Here is a 17,762-nt window from a genome sequence, read left to right on the forward strand (position 1 = left end):
GCACGGTTCGAGAAAGGCAGTGAGTTCTGATTTGTGCTGCTCCCCGCTGCTGGAGGCAGCCCCAGTCTCCATGCCAGCAGCCCTGGCCCACTGCACCCTAAAACGCCATCACGTTCTTCCTTCTCTGAGTTCTTCAGCTGGAAACTCCTTTTGTCCTCATTCCCAGGGGGTTCCCACCCTATTCACCACTGCTATGAGCACAGCCTCCCCCCAGCGACCCACTGTAACCCAGCTGCAGCCTCACCAGTCTGAAGATAGGAGCTCGCCAGCTTCCAGGGCCCGAAAGTGTTTCTTCTCCAGGGTCCTTCATTCCTTGCCTGCACTCTTCTGCTTTGTAAACAAGTGCTTGGCTGTGTGCAGAGGTGGGTAGCTCACCTGGGGGCTGCATTTCTCCCTCTATGTTTTACTATCTTACCTGGAGCAGATTCTATAGTTTTTGGAAGCACACACACAGTCTTTGGAGGAGGAGTTGGGTCTTGGAACCCAAGCATCCTATGGTTATGGACCATGACATCTTTCCTGGACAGTGGTACCAGCTTGCTGGGAGGGATGCTGAAGACTTCCCTGCACTGCAACAAAATATTTTGTGGCTGCGGTTCTCCTGGCTCTGCCCTCTGTGCTCCGGAATCCTCTTCCCTCTAGGGAAATGAATAGAGAAACTGTGGGTTTCTACCTCCTGCCTGAACTCTATTGGAGGCAGGTGTGGAGTTACGCAGCGCGGTGAGCTCTGTCTCTCTCACCCTGCTTTTCTGTTATCTCTCAGGCTGTGCTCCTCACAGGCAGAGCTGCCCACCTGTCTGTGCATACGTCCATGCAGCACGCAGCTGGGAAGCGATCTCACTGAGAGCTGCTGTTGCTATTCATATAATTAATAACTGTGACCTTTCCATAAAAATGAGTATCTTTTTCAGTGAATTACGACATATAATGATGTTTGTAGGAAACAGACTGCTGGGTATCTCATGCCGAAGAACGCCCGAGCTTCCTATTTATGACTTTGTGAGATCAATAAATAACTCCATTACAAGCAAAATTGTAATGGCAAATGGCTTCAGCCTGTGGGACACCAGCTGAAACCCATAATGAAATCACATCAGCCCTGATGGTCCCGTGGAGGCCTTTGGAGGACTGGTGGGAGTTTGGGCATGTCAGCAGCTCCCTGGAGAGGACCCAGCGGCCCTGAAGCAGCCCTGGTGGGTTGGAGGTGGGGAGAGGCCGCTCTGAGGGTACACTGAGGGTCCCCGAGCCCTCTGGCACAGGGGCAGGGCTGGGAGCCACAGCACCGTAGCCGTGTCTTCATCTGCTTGATACAGCAATGTGGCCACATCGACAGCTCTACAACCAGGGCAACAATGGCCTGAGTCCATTTACAAAATAGAAGAGAGGGTGAATGCTTTCATAGTGTTCTAAAATGCCTTAAAATCCCTCCAGTCCACAGAACAAAGTGTTTCATACCTTCTCTTCTGGAAACCTTTCGGCTAATATTTGAGCAATAAGGAAAACACAGCAGCTGTTAGCGTAATTTCCCCCTTGAGGCAGATTGTCCTCAGGTAGAACAAAACCCAATTAACGTACCGCCAAGGTCAGTTAAATTAGACAACGCAGACCGTCCTAACGCAGAGCTTTCCTCCAGCGGCTGCCACCAGCGCCGTGTGCCAGCCCGGCAGAAGCACCAGAGCAGCGGGGCCTGTCTGTGTGAGCTGCTGTGGGTATCGGGGACAGGCGGCTGCCGTCTGCCTTCTGCTTGCTGCTCCTGCCGTTGCAAACCAGATGTCGAAGGAAGATTTAAAAGTCAACTTTATTCGAAATTCGAAAATATAAAACAACTTGACCACAAGGAGTCCTTTTTATGTGGCGGGGAGGGGACACATGAAGGGGAGAAAGGCTCTTTAATCCCCTGCTTATAGTCCCTTTCTATTTTAGTTTTAACTTTTATTTTTTAAAGCTGTGGTTATTTTTTCTTTAATTAAGCAGCCAGAGACATTTCTCCCTCTCTCTGCCCCTTCAGCCCCCAGAAGGGCTTCTCTGAGAACCAGACCTCACCCCAGCCTTTTCCCTCGCAGCCGGGATGGCTGCCATACGTACATTCCTCTCCCTTTTGGTGCCTGAAGACTGCTCAGAAGCTCCAGATGCAGCTGTGTGCTCGCTCAGCACTGATTTGTTGGGACACTGCATCGCACCTCATTCCCCAGCCCCCACCCGGCCTGGGTCACTATGGATGCCACTGCATTTTTCAGCCAGAAATGCGAGTTCTGTACACCGTGGGAATAACCCTTTGGCCAATCCAATCTCACCTAAGGATGATTGTTTTACGTAAGCAGCCAATACGTTTGATCAAGCCCGATCCACTTTGATCAGACCACAGAGAACACAGTGTGTGGCAGGAGACCTGGCTGGTTCTCCTGAGAGCAACCCGTTCCTTGCTTAGGAAACCTTGAACATAAAGCTCCCTGCCATGTGGTGGTTAGACGAGCCGAGAGCTGCACCATCGGCAGTGTGATGGTGCCAATGGAATTCAATGTCAGCGGATAAGAATCCTGCAGATTCAGGATTTGTATGTGCATGTGCACAGAATTGTTAAATATTTTTATAAATTACCTGAATTTCTTAATTATGAAAATTTTAGAAGGAATACAAGCTGAAGATAAGAGTATAACACCACATGACAAGCCCGAAAACCTGGCAGCTCACAGATCCAGTGCAAGGACAGTCAACAGAGCAAACTTCAGTGGGGCTGGGGTGAAAATAATCTGGAATGAAACTCTAAGTGGGAGTCAAGCAACTGGAAGCCAGCACAGGAGAAGGGGCAGGGAAGACAGTACGCTTATTGAGGCAAAACCAGGCACAAATCCCAGAACAGGTTTGCAGCATCTTTGTTAATGACCCACAGGCACTTGCTGTGGTGAGACACCAATGGGACAACGAGCCCGTCAGGCCCAGTCCCACCTCAACCTGACATCCACGGAGCCAGACAGGGTGGGTGCCGTGGGTACCGCGAGCCCAGGGGGCTCAGAGCCCTCACTGTTAGAGAAAGAGCTGTAGAAGGACAGAGGGTGGTAAGGGATGAGGCTGGAGCAGTTCTTTGGGCTGTGCTGCTTCAAGGCTGGGAGGCTCCGCAGTGCCCGCAGCCTTCTTTGCACCCTTTGGGGACAGGCCCAGACTCCAGGACCCGGGGACACTCCTGTCACAGCCCCAGCCCACAGCACAGGTGCTGTTACTGGCAATGTCTGGTGTTCCGGATAACACACCCAGTGCACCTGATGGTGTCCAACGGGCACGACCTCGGCTGTTCCCAAAAGGAAGAGGCACCACCAGGCTCCTCAGCCCGCAGGGCCGCAGGCACGTGGGGCGCTCCCAGCACAGGCTCCCTGTGCAACGTGACCGCAGCGAGACGAGCACCGAAGGGAAGGAACACCGCTCTGCAAATCAGAAGGGCTATTTACGCTCTGCTTGCAGAGCAGCGAAACACGGCGCATTTGTAAGCGGAGATGCGGTAATTCAGTGAGAAATGCAGTTGGGAAGTCCCAGTCACAAAGGTCGACCAAACACTAGGAAGAATCGCGCAGTCAGTCAGGGAGGGATCCAGCTGTGCTGAGCACGGCTCATCGGTCCCAATTAGAGCGGTTTGTACTAACAAAGGGTGATCTCTAGCCCGCAGAGCCTGTAATCTAATTTAAAATTCAGTGCAACAATGAAAATGAGGGAAAATAGGAGAGTAATGTAAAACATGATTAAGAGTTTGCTAAGCAAATGTAATCAGAGCACTCACAGAGACAAGTGGCTGAGTGTTTGGAGCAGGTGGGGCGAGTTGTCTTTCTGCACGAGGGCTCGCATCCTCACCACCACCGCTGCAAAGCCCCTGCCCGAGGGGTGCCGGATCTCCCGTGCCCGTTTCTGTGCCCCCATTTCTGCAGGCAGGGGATGCTCTCGGTGGGCCCTGTGGCACAGCCGCGGCTGGGGCCGGGCTCCAGGCACAGCGCAGGGCACGGAGCGAGGCTCCAGCCCGTGCATCGGCCACGGCACGCCGCTTTGCAAAGTCCCCGCGGGACCGTCACAGCTCAGTCTGCGTGACACCCAGAAGAGACGTACTGACAACTCGAGGCGGCTCGGAGGAAGCGTGGCAAAGCAATTCCTCCCCCAGCGCACAGCAGCGCTTCCCAAGGGCGGCCGTCAGCAACCGGCTGAACGCCGCCGCACCGCGCACGAACGCACACTCGCGGCACCCACGCGCGGCGGCGGCTCGCAGCGGGGCAGGGCCGGCCCTGCAGCCGTTCGTCGTCCCGTGGCTCAGCCTTACATCCCTCGCGCTCCGCGGGATGCCCGGCAGCGATGCGGCCGGGTGCCGTACCGCAGCAGCTGCCGGGGTGACGGAGCCTTCCGAGCGGCAGAGGAGCTCGAGGAGCGGCGTCGCGCGACGCCCGCACTGTGAGCTGCGGAAACGCTCTCGAGGCGCGGTGGAACGGCGCGCGCCGCCAGCCGCGCCTGCAGCCCCTCCCGCTCCGCGGAGGAAAACCCGGCAGGGCGGACGGCTCGGCCTCGCCGCGGATGACGGCTGCCGGCACGGCCCGCGACGGGCGGCGAGGGGCGCTCCTGCCGCGACCCCGCCGGGCTGCCGGGCCCGGGGATGCCGCCGTGCCCCGCACCGCGTCCCCTCTGACGGGGACGGAGCGGCCGCGCCCCGGGGGACGCCGCGGGGGCCGCGTCGCCCGTTCCGCGCCCGCCCCGGCGGCGGGGAGCCCCGGCCGGGTCCGGCCGCCCCCGCCCCCGCCGCCGCCAGCGCCGGCCCCAACTCCTCATTGGCCGCCGACGCCGGAGGGAGGATGACGGCCGGGCGGGAACGGGCGCCGGGGGTATAAAGCGGAGCGGGCTCCGCTGCCGCCGTCCCCCGCCTCGCCATGCCGCGCGGCTTCCTCGTCAAGCGCAGCCGGCGCCCCGGCGGCTCCTACCGGGCGCGCCCCCGGGAGCGGGACCCGCCGCCCCCGCCGCCGCCCGCCGCCTCCGAGGGCGGCCCCGCCGCTCGGCCGGGGGCGGAGGAGGAGGAGGAGGGCGAGGAGGAGGGGGGCGCCGCCGCCGCCGTCGCCGCAGCCGCCCGCCCCGCGCCCGCCGCCGCGACGTGGGGCGCGGGCGGCGGGGGCGCCGGGCTCGGTCATCCGGAGGGGCCGTGCGGCGGCTGGGGCCCGTGCGGCGCGGCGGGGCCGCGGGCGGCGTTCTTCGAGCGGTGCCTGAGCTCCCCCGCCTCCGCCGAGTCCTTCCCGCTGGCCGCCGCCTTCCCGCCGGCCGAGAAGCTGCCGCCGCCGCCCCGCACGCCGCCGCCCGCGCCCCCGCCGCCGCCCGTCCCCGCGCTGAAGCGGCCGTCGCGGGCCAAGGCGCCCGCCAAGAAGGCGAAGGCCGCGCGGAAGCTGAGCTTCGCCGACGAGGTGACCACCTCGCCCGTGCTGGGGCTGCGCATCAAGGAGGAGGGCCCCGAGGGGCGGCCGGGCGCGGAGCCGCCGGGGGGCCGCACGCCGCTGGGCGAGTTCATCTGCCAGCTGTGCAAGGAGCGCTACGCCGACCCGCTGGCGCTGGCCCAGCACCGCTGCTCCCGCATCGTGCGCGTCGAGTACCGCTGCCCCGAGTGCCACAAGATCTTCAGCTGCCCCGCCAACCTGGCCTCGCACCGCCGCTGGCACAAGCCGCGGCCCGGCCCCAGCGCCGAGGGCCCCGCCGCCGCCGCCGCCGCCGCCCCGCCGGGCAAGGAGAACGGCCCCGAGCGGCGGCCCCGCGCCGCCCCGCAGCCCCCTCCGCCCGCGCCGCCCCGTCAGCACCTCGGCGGCGCGGACAGCGGCGGCGCGGCGCCCGGCGCGGAGGCGTTCTCGTGCCCGTGCTGCCAGAAGCGGTTCCGGCGGCAGGCCTACCTCCGCAAGCACCTGGGCACGCACGGCGCCCCGCGGCCCGCCCCCCTCGGGCCGCCCGAGCGCGGGCAGCTCTCCTTCGGCTGCCACCTGTGCGGCGCCCGCTTCCCCTCGGCGGACATCAGGGACAAGCACCGGCTGTGGCACGCCGTGCGGGACGAGCTGCTGCTGCCGCCGCCGCCCGGGCGGCCCGAGGGCGGCGGGGCGGCGGGCGGCGAGCGGCAGGGCTTCCCCTGCAAGCAGTGCCCCGCCACCTTCTTCAGCGCGCCCGGGCTGGCGCGGCACGCCAGCAAGTGCCACCCGGCGGAAGGCAGGCAGGTCCTGCTGCTCCAGGTGCCCGTCCGCCCGGGCTGCTAGCCCGCTGGGTGCCCCGAGCCCGGGCCGGGCCCGGCCGCGCTGTAATTCCTATGGAACGTCGCGGTCCGTGTCCGCGCGGCCGCGAGGCGGAGGGGTCGCGGCCCCGGCGGGGCGGCCCCGGGCTGCCTTCGGCCCGGGCGGGAGCGCGGCTGTACAGACGGTACTTAAAGAGAAGAGTTATTTTTGTTTTCGTGAGAAAGGAGCCCGACCTAGTGACCCTGTTTCGATAGCCTTAGCCCCCGAGCTTCACCACTGAAGTTATCGTGAAGTGTTTCGTTCGCTGTGTTATGTACCAAATAGTCAGGAAGGTGAATGTTCCCGTTCGGTCGGTGTCCGGTCACATAATAGCTAGCAAATCGTATGGGAACTTATTCGTGCTGTCCGCTTGCTAAGACGCGAGGTGTTGCTCTCCGTGCTAAGTACGCGTCTCCCGCTCCTTCCGCGCGTCCGCCCTCCGGCACACCGCGCTCGGCTCCGGGGCCGCCACGGGTCCCGCTGTCCCGCCGCCCGGTGTCCCGCAGCCGGGCCGGGCCGGGCCGCTGTTGCCGTGGTGCGGCGCGCCCCGTGCTTCGGCGGCGCCCTGCCCAGCGCTCCGACGCGCCGCGGCCCTCCCGCCCGCTGCCGGCGTCCCGGGCTGTATTTCTTCGTTCGGTTGGTTATTTATTTATTTATTTATATTTCACGCCGTGCTGCTTGTTTCCAAATGTGATCGCGGATGAGGCCAAAAGTAAGGACGAGCAAATTCAATAAATGGTCTGAAACAAAGCGAAAGCCTTGCTTGAATTCCGGGGGGAGAAGCAGGTCGTTCGGTGAGAGCTGAAGAGCCAAACCGATCCCGGGCAGCCTTCGCTACAGCGCTGGGAAAGGAGCACGCAGCGTATTGCCATCTGTTCATTAAAAGCCACCGATTCCCTAGTCGTGCGTTCTGTTGCACACGACAGGGTGCTCGCACGTATCATGCCCAAGGGCATGTGATAATGCTTCATTTTACGTGCGCTTTGCAGACTTTTTGTGTTTGGGTTCCAAGATGTGGAAAACGGAAAGCATCCGGCAGCCCGTCAGGCTGCTCTGTGCTGCCCGCCGAGGCCCCACACAGAAGCAACGGGCACTGTTGCAACAGTGCGTCTGTCAGACCCTCGGTGCTAACTGAGGTTCAGCTAAAAGCGCCTCTTCGTGTCACTGAACTCAGCGTCGCTGTGTGTTTTTAAACCACCGTCCTTTCTCTGCTTGCATGAGCAAAGGGAAAGGGCTGCGGACCCAACCATTGCTGGCTGTTCCTACAGTCAGCAGCGGCGCCGGGCCGCACTTTGTGTGCTGCCGGGCACCGCGTTCCCCACATCTGGGGATGGGGATCCCAGCCGTTCCTGCGGTGGATGGGGAGCCCCCCAGAGCTGGCTCCCCGCCTGAGCTTCGGTAGGAGTGGAAGCCCCACAACCCTCGCAGCCGCCCCGTGCGCAGTTTGCTGACCTTCCACAAAGTGGAGCAGAAATCTAGCGGTGAGGTGAATGACTAACACACAAAAGGTGGTAAGAATAATTTTATTGTATTATTAAATAGCATGTCTTCTCTTCAACCATTACAAATTTGTAGATACTACATGAATGACAATACATAATTTATATTTTTACTGTCGCCCATATGATATATTTACACATGCAGAGTTAGTACCGATGCCATGCTACATTTTGTTAACAGCATTCTGTTGTTTGCCAGCCCCCAAAATGTGAGCATCTCATCTCCGGTAGGAAAATATCTCTGGGTGGGTGGAATGCGTGTACGGAGCTGCGCTTGGGGCTCGAGTCAGCGGCACCGCAGGTCCGATCCTGCAGCGTGTTCCCTTTGCTTCTGCAGTACACAGCATCAGAGCAATGAGTTTAGATCAGGAAAGTGCTTTTCTGTTGTTGTTGTTGCTGTTTTTAAGGAACAACGACACACATATAGCCCAGCAGCGCGGTGAGAAAGGCTATAACTCATGGAACTCGGTGGCATTGACTACTGGTACCACTTTGAAAAGCAAACGTTATAAAAATATTTGGAAGCCAAGCAGAAGGAGAAACTCAGCACAGTGATTCTTATCTTTTCTGGCATAGATGATGGCACCACCTGCGTGGCTATGACATGACACACTGCTCTGTGAGGAAGGAGCTGCTGCGGCGTGCAAGTTACTGTTTGGGCTCTGTAACGCCTGAAAGGCTGTTGGAGTATTTCGTTCTTAGCATCAATGGCCTGCGCACAGGCTGTGCATTAGCACTGTGACATCTGACAGAGACTTTACAGATGCAACTCCAATTTAAAACTGTACATTCATTTTTCAAATTTCTTTCTTTGTTTCAGAGAAAACTGCAATGGGGCACAATAAATACGGTGTAACCAAACGGCAGTCTCCAATTCTCATGTCACTCAGATCAACCAGAGCTAAAAAAGGACTCCTGGGGAGGTGTCCCCATCACCCAGCGCAGTAACAGGTACAGGGGGCAGGCTGCACTAAGTAAAAAAACAAGGGAAAAAAAACGTAATTAAAAAAAAAAAAAAAGAAAAAAAAAAAAGACAGCCTGGAGTAAAAAAAAAAAAAAAAAATCCTTTTAAAAAAAAAAAGCTAAAATACGAAAGTAAAATTCCAGTGTCACTGTTTAAAACGAGCACACGGAAGGGTAGGCAGGGGCCGGGTGCTGTCCTCCAGCTGCAGGCTGCGGGTGCTGTCAGGAAGCTGGGGGCACTCCGCCCTCAGGACTTGTTGGCCGAGCCCGAGGAGCGCCGCAGCTTCATGGACATGCGGCTCTTGCTAGTCCGAGGAGACATGGGTGAGGCTAAGTCGGTTCCATCCGCCTGCGCTGCTGCTGCTGCTGCTGCTGGAGGCTCTCCCGGCTGAGTCTCTGGGCAGGAGCCTGCAGAGGACAGCAAGAACCGAGGCTGTCAGTGCTGCCTCCGTGCCGCAGCGTGGGCATCCGTACACGAGGGCAGGCAGGAGCCCCGTGCTGCCGGCAGCCCACCACGTGTACCAGCCCCTGACCAGCTGCGGGTGGCTGCAGTGCCTGCCTCAGTACCAGCTCTAGAGAAAGGTTGGTGCCGGGGGGCACCGGGCTGCAAGGCCACGGAAACCATTGCCCTCGGCCGCTGACGCAGCGCTGAGGTGGGCACTGTAACTCTCCTACGCAGCGGGACTGACCCCTGTCTGGCTCCCTGCAGGGATGGGGAGGGATTATGCAGGCCATCGCCCCAAGGAGTTCAGTCTTTATGACAGCATGGAAGATAAGAGCCCATCGCGTGTGAAAGGAGCTCTGGGGACGCAACTGAAAAAGTGGAGTGAGCTGGGAGAGCAGAACGCCTCTTCCCATCTGAACTTCGGTCAGCGCTCCAAATTCCTGCAGGGCCCAAAAGGCAAAGCTTGAACAGATCGTACGAGCTGGATGCACTGCGCATCCCACGTTCTTTGTAAAAGGAACAAGATGAATTTGAGATAACGGTGCAGAGCTCATCCCCACACCCAGAGCTGCTCCGCAGCGACGTCCCCACAGGAGCCCTTCTCATAGAGCCCGGGCTGCCTCTGCCAATAGATACTACGGGAAGGAGACAGCGTGACATGGCAGCTACGTTCTGCCTCCTGGGTACAGAAGTGGGACACTGCAAACTCACATGCACAAAACTAAACTGATTTGATCAGCCATCTGCAGAGACCGACAGCTGCCTGGCTCCTGTCCCCCCACTGCCATTGACCACTTCTGAGCTGTATAAACTGCGGACAGCAGCTCAGTCCTGCAGAAGTCAATGGGAAACCCCTGCTGGCTTCGGTAAGCCAGAAAGAATATCACCTGCTAATTCCTTCTGCACCATGGTATTGCTTTTAAAATAATAATAATGCAATAATCAGAACCGAAGATATTTCTTTCTCAGTTAACATTCTATATATAATGGGTGCAAAAAAAAAAAAAAAAACCCTGCTAAAAACAGGACTTTTCTTTTCTTTGGAAAGACTCCTGTCAAATAAAATCATGGCTCGTCGGGTAGGAAGTCTGAGAGTACAGTTAAAGCACTGCCATCAGCCTGAAGGGTTTGGTGCCTGGAGCCCTCCTGGCCTGGCCACTACCCGCCTGTTCCACCAAGGCCCCACACTCTCTTCCTCCAGCTGACACCAGCCACCGAGGTGACGGGGAGGAAAAAGGGCTGCTATTTGTTCCCCAGCTGGGGACAGCAATTCTCTTCATGAGCTGGAGACTTCATTGCCAAACAATCTGGAAAAGCACGATAATGCCTGACTTACTGCGCCTCATAAAAAAAGGCAGGCAGGGAAACATGCACTCTCATTTTCTGAAATTCTATCTTGTTCTAATTTTACAAGGAATTAAAGCATTTCAAACGGTGGAAGTTAGAGAACAGAAAATAACCGTTGTTGTTTTGCACAGCATACCATTCACAGCTAGCGTGAAAGACCTTCCATTTCAAGCCTTTGCCCTTTACCTTGATGTGGCCAATGCTTTCTAGTGGAGGTTTTGGAAGGAGAAGAAATATCACAGCATTTCTTTCTTTGTTGAGAATGAAGAAGTGATGAGGAAGGAGAAGTGGAAAGAAGTGAGGAAGGGGGAGGAGAAAAGATAAAAGATAACAGGTGTGAGACATGAGACACGAACCGCAGAGATTGAAGGGTATTAACAGATGAGTACAGAAAACAGAATTTCGAATTTCATTATGTAATTGCTGCTCATGCTACAGGTTAAAGAGAGTGATGAGTTAGTTATGTGCAATGAAGCAACAGCTCAGAAATCCGGTGTCATACTTACCAACTAAGCATTACAAGAAAAAAGGAAGGGAGAGAGAAAGAAAAGAATTCTATGACATTATCCAGATCCAGCAACCTTATTTATAGCAACTGAGATACATCCTAAGCATTGTCTGCAACGTTTTCTCAAAGTCTGTGAAAACAGTTAAATACTCACACACATACACACAACCGAGAGGGAAAAACAAATGGCAATTTGACATATGGCTTCTGCTCCCCAGCTGTTCCACCTTTCTATGCGTGCTACAATTATAGCCAATCTCAACGTGAGACTCTGAAATCACATCAAGAGTTGAAAACATTGGATTTCAGCTAGTTAGCCCAAGTCAAGGAGTAAAACCATGCTTCAAAACTTTACCAAGGGCTGGATAAGGAAAGCCTTAAAACTCCAACTATTTCAACCAAGGTATTATTCTTGTCCTATCTTAAAACTTTGATTATGATTTCTGCAAACAGACATTAGAAAGCACAGAATTCACATGTAGTCCAATTTTAAGAAACCGACTTAGGAGTTGCTAAAGAACAGAAGTCATGTAAAGTGATTTTCACATCTGAACATACCACACCAGAAGAGTGAAGAATAATGGCACTTAAAATATATTTAAAGTCTGACAGCAATCAACAGACTGATTCATAACTCAGTTTCTTTGGATTTTAGATATGGATATATATCTATACACGCACACACACACGTGGATACTAAGTGTGGTTATATAAATTCGCAAGTTTTGTTTCCCCTTCAGTTTTGAAATGTTCAGTGTAAAATGTTGAAGCTTTCTATCTTTGTGCAATGAAATATTTAGTTATCCGAACTATAAAAACATGATTAAATAAGTAGCCCTTATTCTCAATTGACCTGTAACAAGAAAATTCAATTAAAATAAACAAAATAGATGAGTTAACTTTTTTTTAAGAGTTTGAAAAATGCTTAAAAGTCATTCATTTTTTTTAGTGTCTTAAGCTTGACAACTGACCAAACTGGCATGAAGCATTTGATCAGCTTGATATCAGTTTGATAGCGTGGGATCACAGCGTGAAGCTGTTTCAGTTGTTTGTGAACATGGAAGCTATTCAAGGGAGTTGAAATGGGACATTTTCCCAATACAGCTGCAATTTTTAGGATCCTCCTATGACGGTAGGATTTTTATTTGTCTCAGAATGGAGCTATTTAAACATAAAAACGAATCCTAACTACAGACTGGCTTAGAAAGAAACTGCAGTGGAGGGATACAGATACACCAGAGCACACCCATTTGCATGGCACAGCTCACTCAACAGTTCTGACTTGTAGAGGTGAAAAATTTAGACCATAAGTGCAGTGGGATGCTGACACGTTGCCTGTTGAGCTTTCTGGCTTTATCACATCAGTTGTGTGATCAGTGTTTTTCTGAGTGTCATTTCTGTGAACGGCCACCCAGGGAAATACCATTTGTCCATGTTGGCAAATTCTGATTTTAAGATGCTTCAAGCCCTGCCTCGCCTGACCTCCAGGGAAGAGAAAAATCACTTGAATAGTTTGTGCCCTCTGCCACTCTCACAAACACCGGCGCAAAGCTGGCCAGGCTATCAGTTACACTCAGCAGAGCCTTGCTAGGGCCGATTGTATCTATCAACAGTTTTGGGAAAGGATGAAAAGAAGCAAGAAGCAGGCACAGAGAGGAAGACTGCAAAAGCAGCTGCCAAGCAAGATGAGAAGCAGAGGAAGAGATGATGAGTGGCCTGGAGACCTGGAGAGCTGGAGCTGGGTAGGAGAGAAAGAGCTGGAGCCAGACATGAGAAAGATGCACAAAAGGAGTATGGAGCATGAGTGAAAGAGCTTATGTCCAGCAAAGAATACTCTTCAGAACCTGTCTGGATAGCTGACTACTGGAGAAACCTATTCTGTAATCAGCAAATACCTTGAACACCCACTGGCAACATTTTCACTCTTTCCATTGGTAGGGGTTCAGGCAGAGGTTAAGACAGCTTGCTGCTACCACAAATCACTGCACTGCCCCAGTTTGCAGAAATTGGTGGTGGATCTTGAGGTTACAGTTTTGCTTATGAATCATTATGGCTGCTAATCAGTGTTACGGTTTTCTCTTTTGTCCTATGCCTTAAGGAAAATAAAATAATAATAATAAAAAAAGAATGGAAAGACCTACACATTAAATGTTGTTACAAAACAATTAATCTGTAAAGTAAAAAGTTCAAAAGCTAGGAAATATCAAAATTAGAATTGTACATGCTGCTTTAATTTCATCCCTTGGTACATATGTGTATGGGATTTTTTTAATTGGGCAGCCATATTCCATGTTTTTCATTAGACTCCACTAAATGTACAAAGTTGATTCGTTTGGGACTCCAGCAGTTAAAGAATCACAGAATCATTTGAGTTGGAAGGGACCTTTAAAGGTCATCTAGCCCACTTCCTCTGCAGTGAACAGGGACATCTAAAGCTAGATTGGGTTGCTCTAGTCCACACTGAATTTACTGCTTCAAAGTGCTGAAGATCCTCAGCTTACTATGACCAAAGTGATCAACAGCTATTCAGAAACATTTAATGTTTCAGCTTCAGTTGTCCGATGTGGAATTTTTGGAAAATTTAATTAAGTTCTGTGGTTTTGCTCTGACTTGGAATTACAAAAAATTCTTAATAAGTCTAGACTGGAGAAGAATAATGAGAAACTCTTTACAGCCCTACTAGACATGCAGCCATCATAAAATATTCCTGCTTTTAGGCGTGTTTTCAATCACAAACTTCAACCACCAGCAAGAGCATTGGTTAGACCTCTCTGCAGTGCGAAAAGCACCATCATCATCTGTGAAGGGCTAAGATGGGATAAAAAAGATTATCAAATTCTCTATTCAAAGGTACACAGCAAACATGATGATGCAGGCTCTGGAATGTGAGATCTTCTTGTGTAATGCTGAAGAACCACTGCCTTCACATTCCCCCACTTCTCTACCTGTAAGTCAGCATCCCCACTGACTGTGGGAGAGAGGCAGCAGAACTGTGCTGAACTCTGGTTTGAAAATACAGGAATGATTATTGAGATCAAAAGGTCTTCTGCCGGCATCACAAGCAAGATACTATGGCAGAGGTTCCCTTTCTATGAGGTTTACTATACTGTGGTCCTATTTATGGTAGCAGAGAGAGGAGAAAAAAAAGTACCACAGAGAAGAACCAAAAGTAAATCATCAGTACGATTTAAAACTCAGAATCTTAGCATCATGAGGTCAATAAGACCTTTAACATCATTGAGCTTGTCACTGACAGTTTCCTTGGCCTACCCTGGTGTCACAGAAATTGGGTTTAGTCAACAGCTGTATAGCAGGAAGTGTTAGTTTGTTCATTATTTGTTCACGTTACTCTGTTCATTAGAGACAGCAAAAAGTAAAAAAATGCAGTAGCAAATGAATTATATTCTGTGACTAAGTAGAGGTAAAGCTCAATTAAAAAAAAAAGTCAAGTCCCTAAGCACAGGGAGGTGGACGTCGCAGATATTTTGACAGGACTACCTACGTATCTAGATAAAACAGCAGCAGCCAAAACAGTGTTGTATCAAGGAGCAACCACTCTAAGGAAGGAAACAGTTTTTGCCACAGATTGAAGCTTTCATAAACTGAAAGAGTACACTGTCACTGAACAGCAATGTTCTCTGTTGGCCAGTTGTCATAGTTTAAATGAAAAATTTGGCGTGCTGAAAGTGGCTGATAGGATAACAACAAAATTTACAATGCCTGGTGGTGGGCTTTTGTAGTTTCACTGCTTCCATATATCTGTCTCAGCGTAAGGAATTGTATGTATGCTGTATTTTATAAAAATTGAACATATTCAACAACTATAAATTTCGAGATCATGATCCAAGTAAACAATCAGGCCTGTAATATCTAACATATGGAAATATTTTCTAGCTATTTCTGGTGTGGGTTTTTTTTTTTCATAAAAAACAGACAAAATATTTTTAATTTTGACAAATAGCTGCAACATAATTTCAGAAGCTGGTCAGAAACGTTCAGGTAACATGAAAACATCTGGCAGGTAGCCTGCAAAGTTTTGAGTCATTCTGGGGACAAGGAATGTGTGTGGATGCCCAGGCAGGACTCCAGTGCTGCTCCTATGTGCAGTCCTGGAACAAGTCAGACCTCCATACTCATCTTTCAAGAGTTGCCAGATCAAGGGACCATGGCAAGTTGAAATCTGGTGAAATCTTTCTTAGGACCATGGTCCTTCAAAGTTGAGGGTCATCTGCATCTACCCTGCTCACAGGTATACCCTCATTAGAACTGGTAACTGGTGGTTTCCAGACTAATCAAGCCTGGGAGATGACTGCTACTACATGGCACAAGATCCAGAAGAACAACTCCCTAAGGACAAGACATCGCATTTTGTGGAGTGTAAACACATGCATTCACTCAGATCTGAAATGCATTACAGATTCCTATTAATGAGATTTCTGCAGAAAACCATTACACGGGAGAGAAAGCTTAAGACAAAAATCAATTTTTTCAGAATTCTTTTTCCAGATTAAGTTAGAGTAAGGAAGTGTGACTCAGACAGTTTTTAAGGGAACACAGGAATCGTCACTGTGGAGCAATGTCCTGTATTAGTTTGGTGCAATGGAGAGAAGCGGCTTTGCTTCTCCCTGAAAGAATAAGCTAGATGAAGAACACAGAACCATTTAGCCTGGAATGAGATTTCCAAAAGTGAACAGGCAGAACTGATACAAGCCCACCAGAATATGCACTACAGGGAGTGCCTGATGCTGAATACATACTGAGTGCGTTAGGTAGGAAAAGTGGCAAGGATTGGTGTCTCTGGTCATTGCTTTTGAAGTTTCCAGTTACAGATTCTTCCTATCCAAATGTTTTCCATACATTAAATTATGTTACTATCTTTGAGTTAATTTAATTTGTTTTAAACTACTGCCTTTTAATTTAGTTTCCCTCTGGTTTTGGTTATTTACACTGGGATAGCTCTCCCACTTATACTCTGAAACTAACTTCTATTCATGGTTTATACTTACACACAAAAGAACACCACTGTTCTAACATCTCTCAGTCATTCTTTCTGCAGACTTCATCAGAATGTTTTTGTAATTTTGAAATTTATTTCTGCATATTTTATCAATTAAGAAACAAATTTTGAGATAATAACTTACCAAATTAATTCTTATAAAAATTATTTTATTTAGATTTACAGCTTTTCCACAGTAGCACTTCGATTTATTTGACATTAAATAAGGGTTTCTGAACAAAGAATTTCAAGTGTTACACATTCTTCTTCTCCTTCTCTCCTATGTTATCACTGCAGAATGCCTTACAACATCAATGAAAGACAGTACAGGGTACAAAACACACCACTGCCATTCAGTACTACTTGTTCATGCTGAGAAACGAAGGTCAATACAATAAAGTGTTACTCATTCAACAACTGTCTCTACCATTAGTTACCTTAATCCCAGAACCAGTGTTAGTGCTTCATGCAGACCTGAGGTTAGTAAAAGACTAAAACTTTAAGAAGATGTAGTGGTCATTTCTCAATCAGTGTGAAATTCTTTTTAGTGTGAACAAGGGCAACAAGGAAAGTTTGCATACAATCTGGTTACAAGCTTAGTGCTCTAGTAAAAGTAATAGGAACAAAGGGGTTTTTTGGACACTTTGTCTTACCTTCAGATAAACAGAACTGATATTTAATGATCTAAAAAGAGGGGAAATAAAATAAATGAAATAATCATAAGGAGTTCAGGAAATTTCAGAACAGGAAGGCCTTGAGTTACTCATTTTCTTACCGATTTTCTTATTAGTAACTGAAAATGCAGTATCCTCTTATAAAACAGTGGAAAGCAAAAATGACCGTAAGAAAACTTTGCTACTAACAACCTGGAAACAGACGATTGCAAGGCTCTCAGGTTTCTAGTTTTGAACTTTTCATTCTAAAAACACAGAGAGCTTAAAACTTTTTTACAGGGAAGGTGTACTGACAATAAAGAAGCCTACACTAGCCTAAGTGAATCAGTATTGACAAGTCATGGAAATTTTACATGGGGGAATGCAATAAAATACACTGTGAAAATACACTTGCTACATTACAGGAGCTTGCCAAGTCTTACATTGGCTCATGATGCCAGACAAAAGACAGAGGGCTAAAGGTAACTTTGTAGAAGTTCTTTAATAGGTGCATATAGTCTTTCAGATTAATGGAAACCATTAACGATACAAAAAAGGTTTGAATTTTCATTCTTTATAAGTAAGGATACTGCATTTGATGTAAGATTGTATAAGAACAGTTCTTCACAGTTCTTCTTACCTGCATCTGAGGGCAAATGGTGGTAAGGTGCTGGACAGAAAACCTGAGCAGCAAAATCCTCAAAAGTTGTAGGTTCTAGGTGATGCTGAACAATTGTTTGCAGGTATCGTGCTCTCTCCTCATAGCTGGTTTAGTCGAGAATTAAGGAACAATTTATATCATGTGCTGTAATTGCTAAATATCAGAGCCTAGTAATTCAGAGCTCTTATTGTTAAGTATGTATTTCAATGATGGTACACACTTATTTTTAATTCCTTACATAACTAAAAGATTATCTGAAGCACTGTAATAAGAAAAACTGTAAGACAAATATAATCAACGTGAACCTTATTGTTACATTATCCCCTTTTCAAGCTTCATACAATACTTTCTGAAAATCTTTTCAAACTACAGCAGTTTAAATGTTCTCTCTAAACAAAATGCTTTGGCTGCACTCTGGTTAAAATTA

General features: G+C 50.3%; 2 protein-coding genes across 19 annotated transcripts in view; one reads left to right on the top strand and one right to left on the bottom strand.

Moving 5' to 3' along the window:
• Positions 1 to 5,093: 5,093 nt before the first annotated feature.
• Positions 5,094 to 7,013, top strand: INSM2 (INSM transcriptional repressor 2; the record flags this gene model as incomplete). The annotated part of the gene is made up of 1 exon (XM_025151303.2): positions 5,094 to 7,013. A coding segment is annotated over one exon (1,155 nt), but the record flags the coding sequence as incomplete, so codon positions are not given.
• Positions 7,014 to 7,770: 757 nt separating this feature from the next.
• RALGAPA1 (Ral GTPase activating protein catalytic alpha subunit 1) overlaps positions 7,771 to 17,762 on the bottom strand; it is a 112,676-nt gene continuing 102,684 nt past the window's right edge. For 8 of the 18 annotated variants that reach the window (XM_015287381.4, XM_015287379.4, XM_025150742.3 and 5 more), the window contains 3 exons: positions 17,315 to 17,439; positions 10,654 to 10,768; positions 7,771 to 9,133 (listed from right to left, as the gene is read on the bottom strand). In XM_015287381.4, the coding sequence (XP_015142867.2) occupies positions 9,031 to 9,133; positions 10,654 to 10,768; positions 17,315 to 17,439 (343 nt within the window). In that variant the 3' untranslated portion in view covers positions 7,771 to 9,030. Of the gene's footprint in view, positions 9,134 to 10,653; positions 11,027 to 16,174; positions 16,706 to 17,314; positions 17,440 to 17,762 lie in introns of those variants that run through there. The other 10 variants (NM_001277452.3, NM_001277451.3, XM_015287372.4 and 7 more) reach the window with 7 other exon arrangements.

Source organism: Gallus gallus, chromosome 5 (assembly GCF_016699485.2).
Source record: "Gallus gallus isolate bGalGal1 chromosome 5, bGalGal1.mat.broiler.GRCg7b, whole genome shotgun sequence".
In the NCBI taxonomy this organism is placed as follows: Eukaryota; Metazoa; Chordata; class Aves; order Galliformes; family Phasianidae; genus Gallus; species Gallus gallus.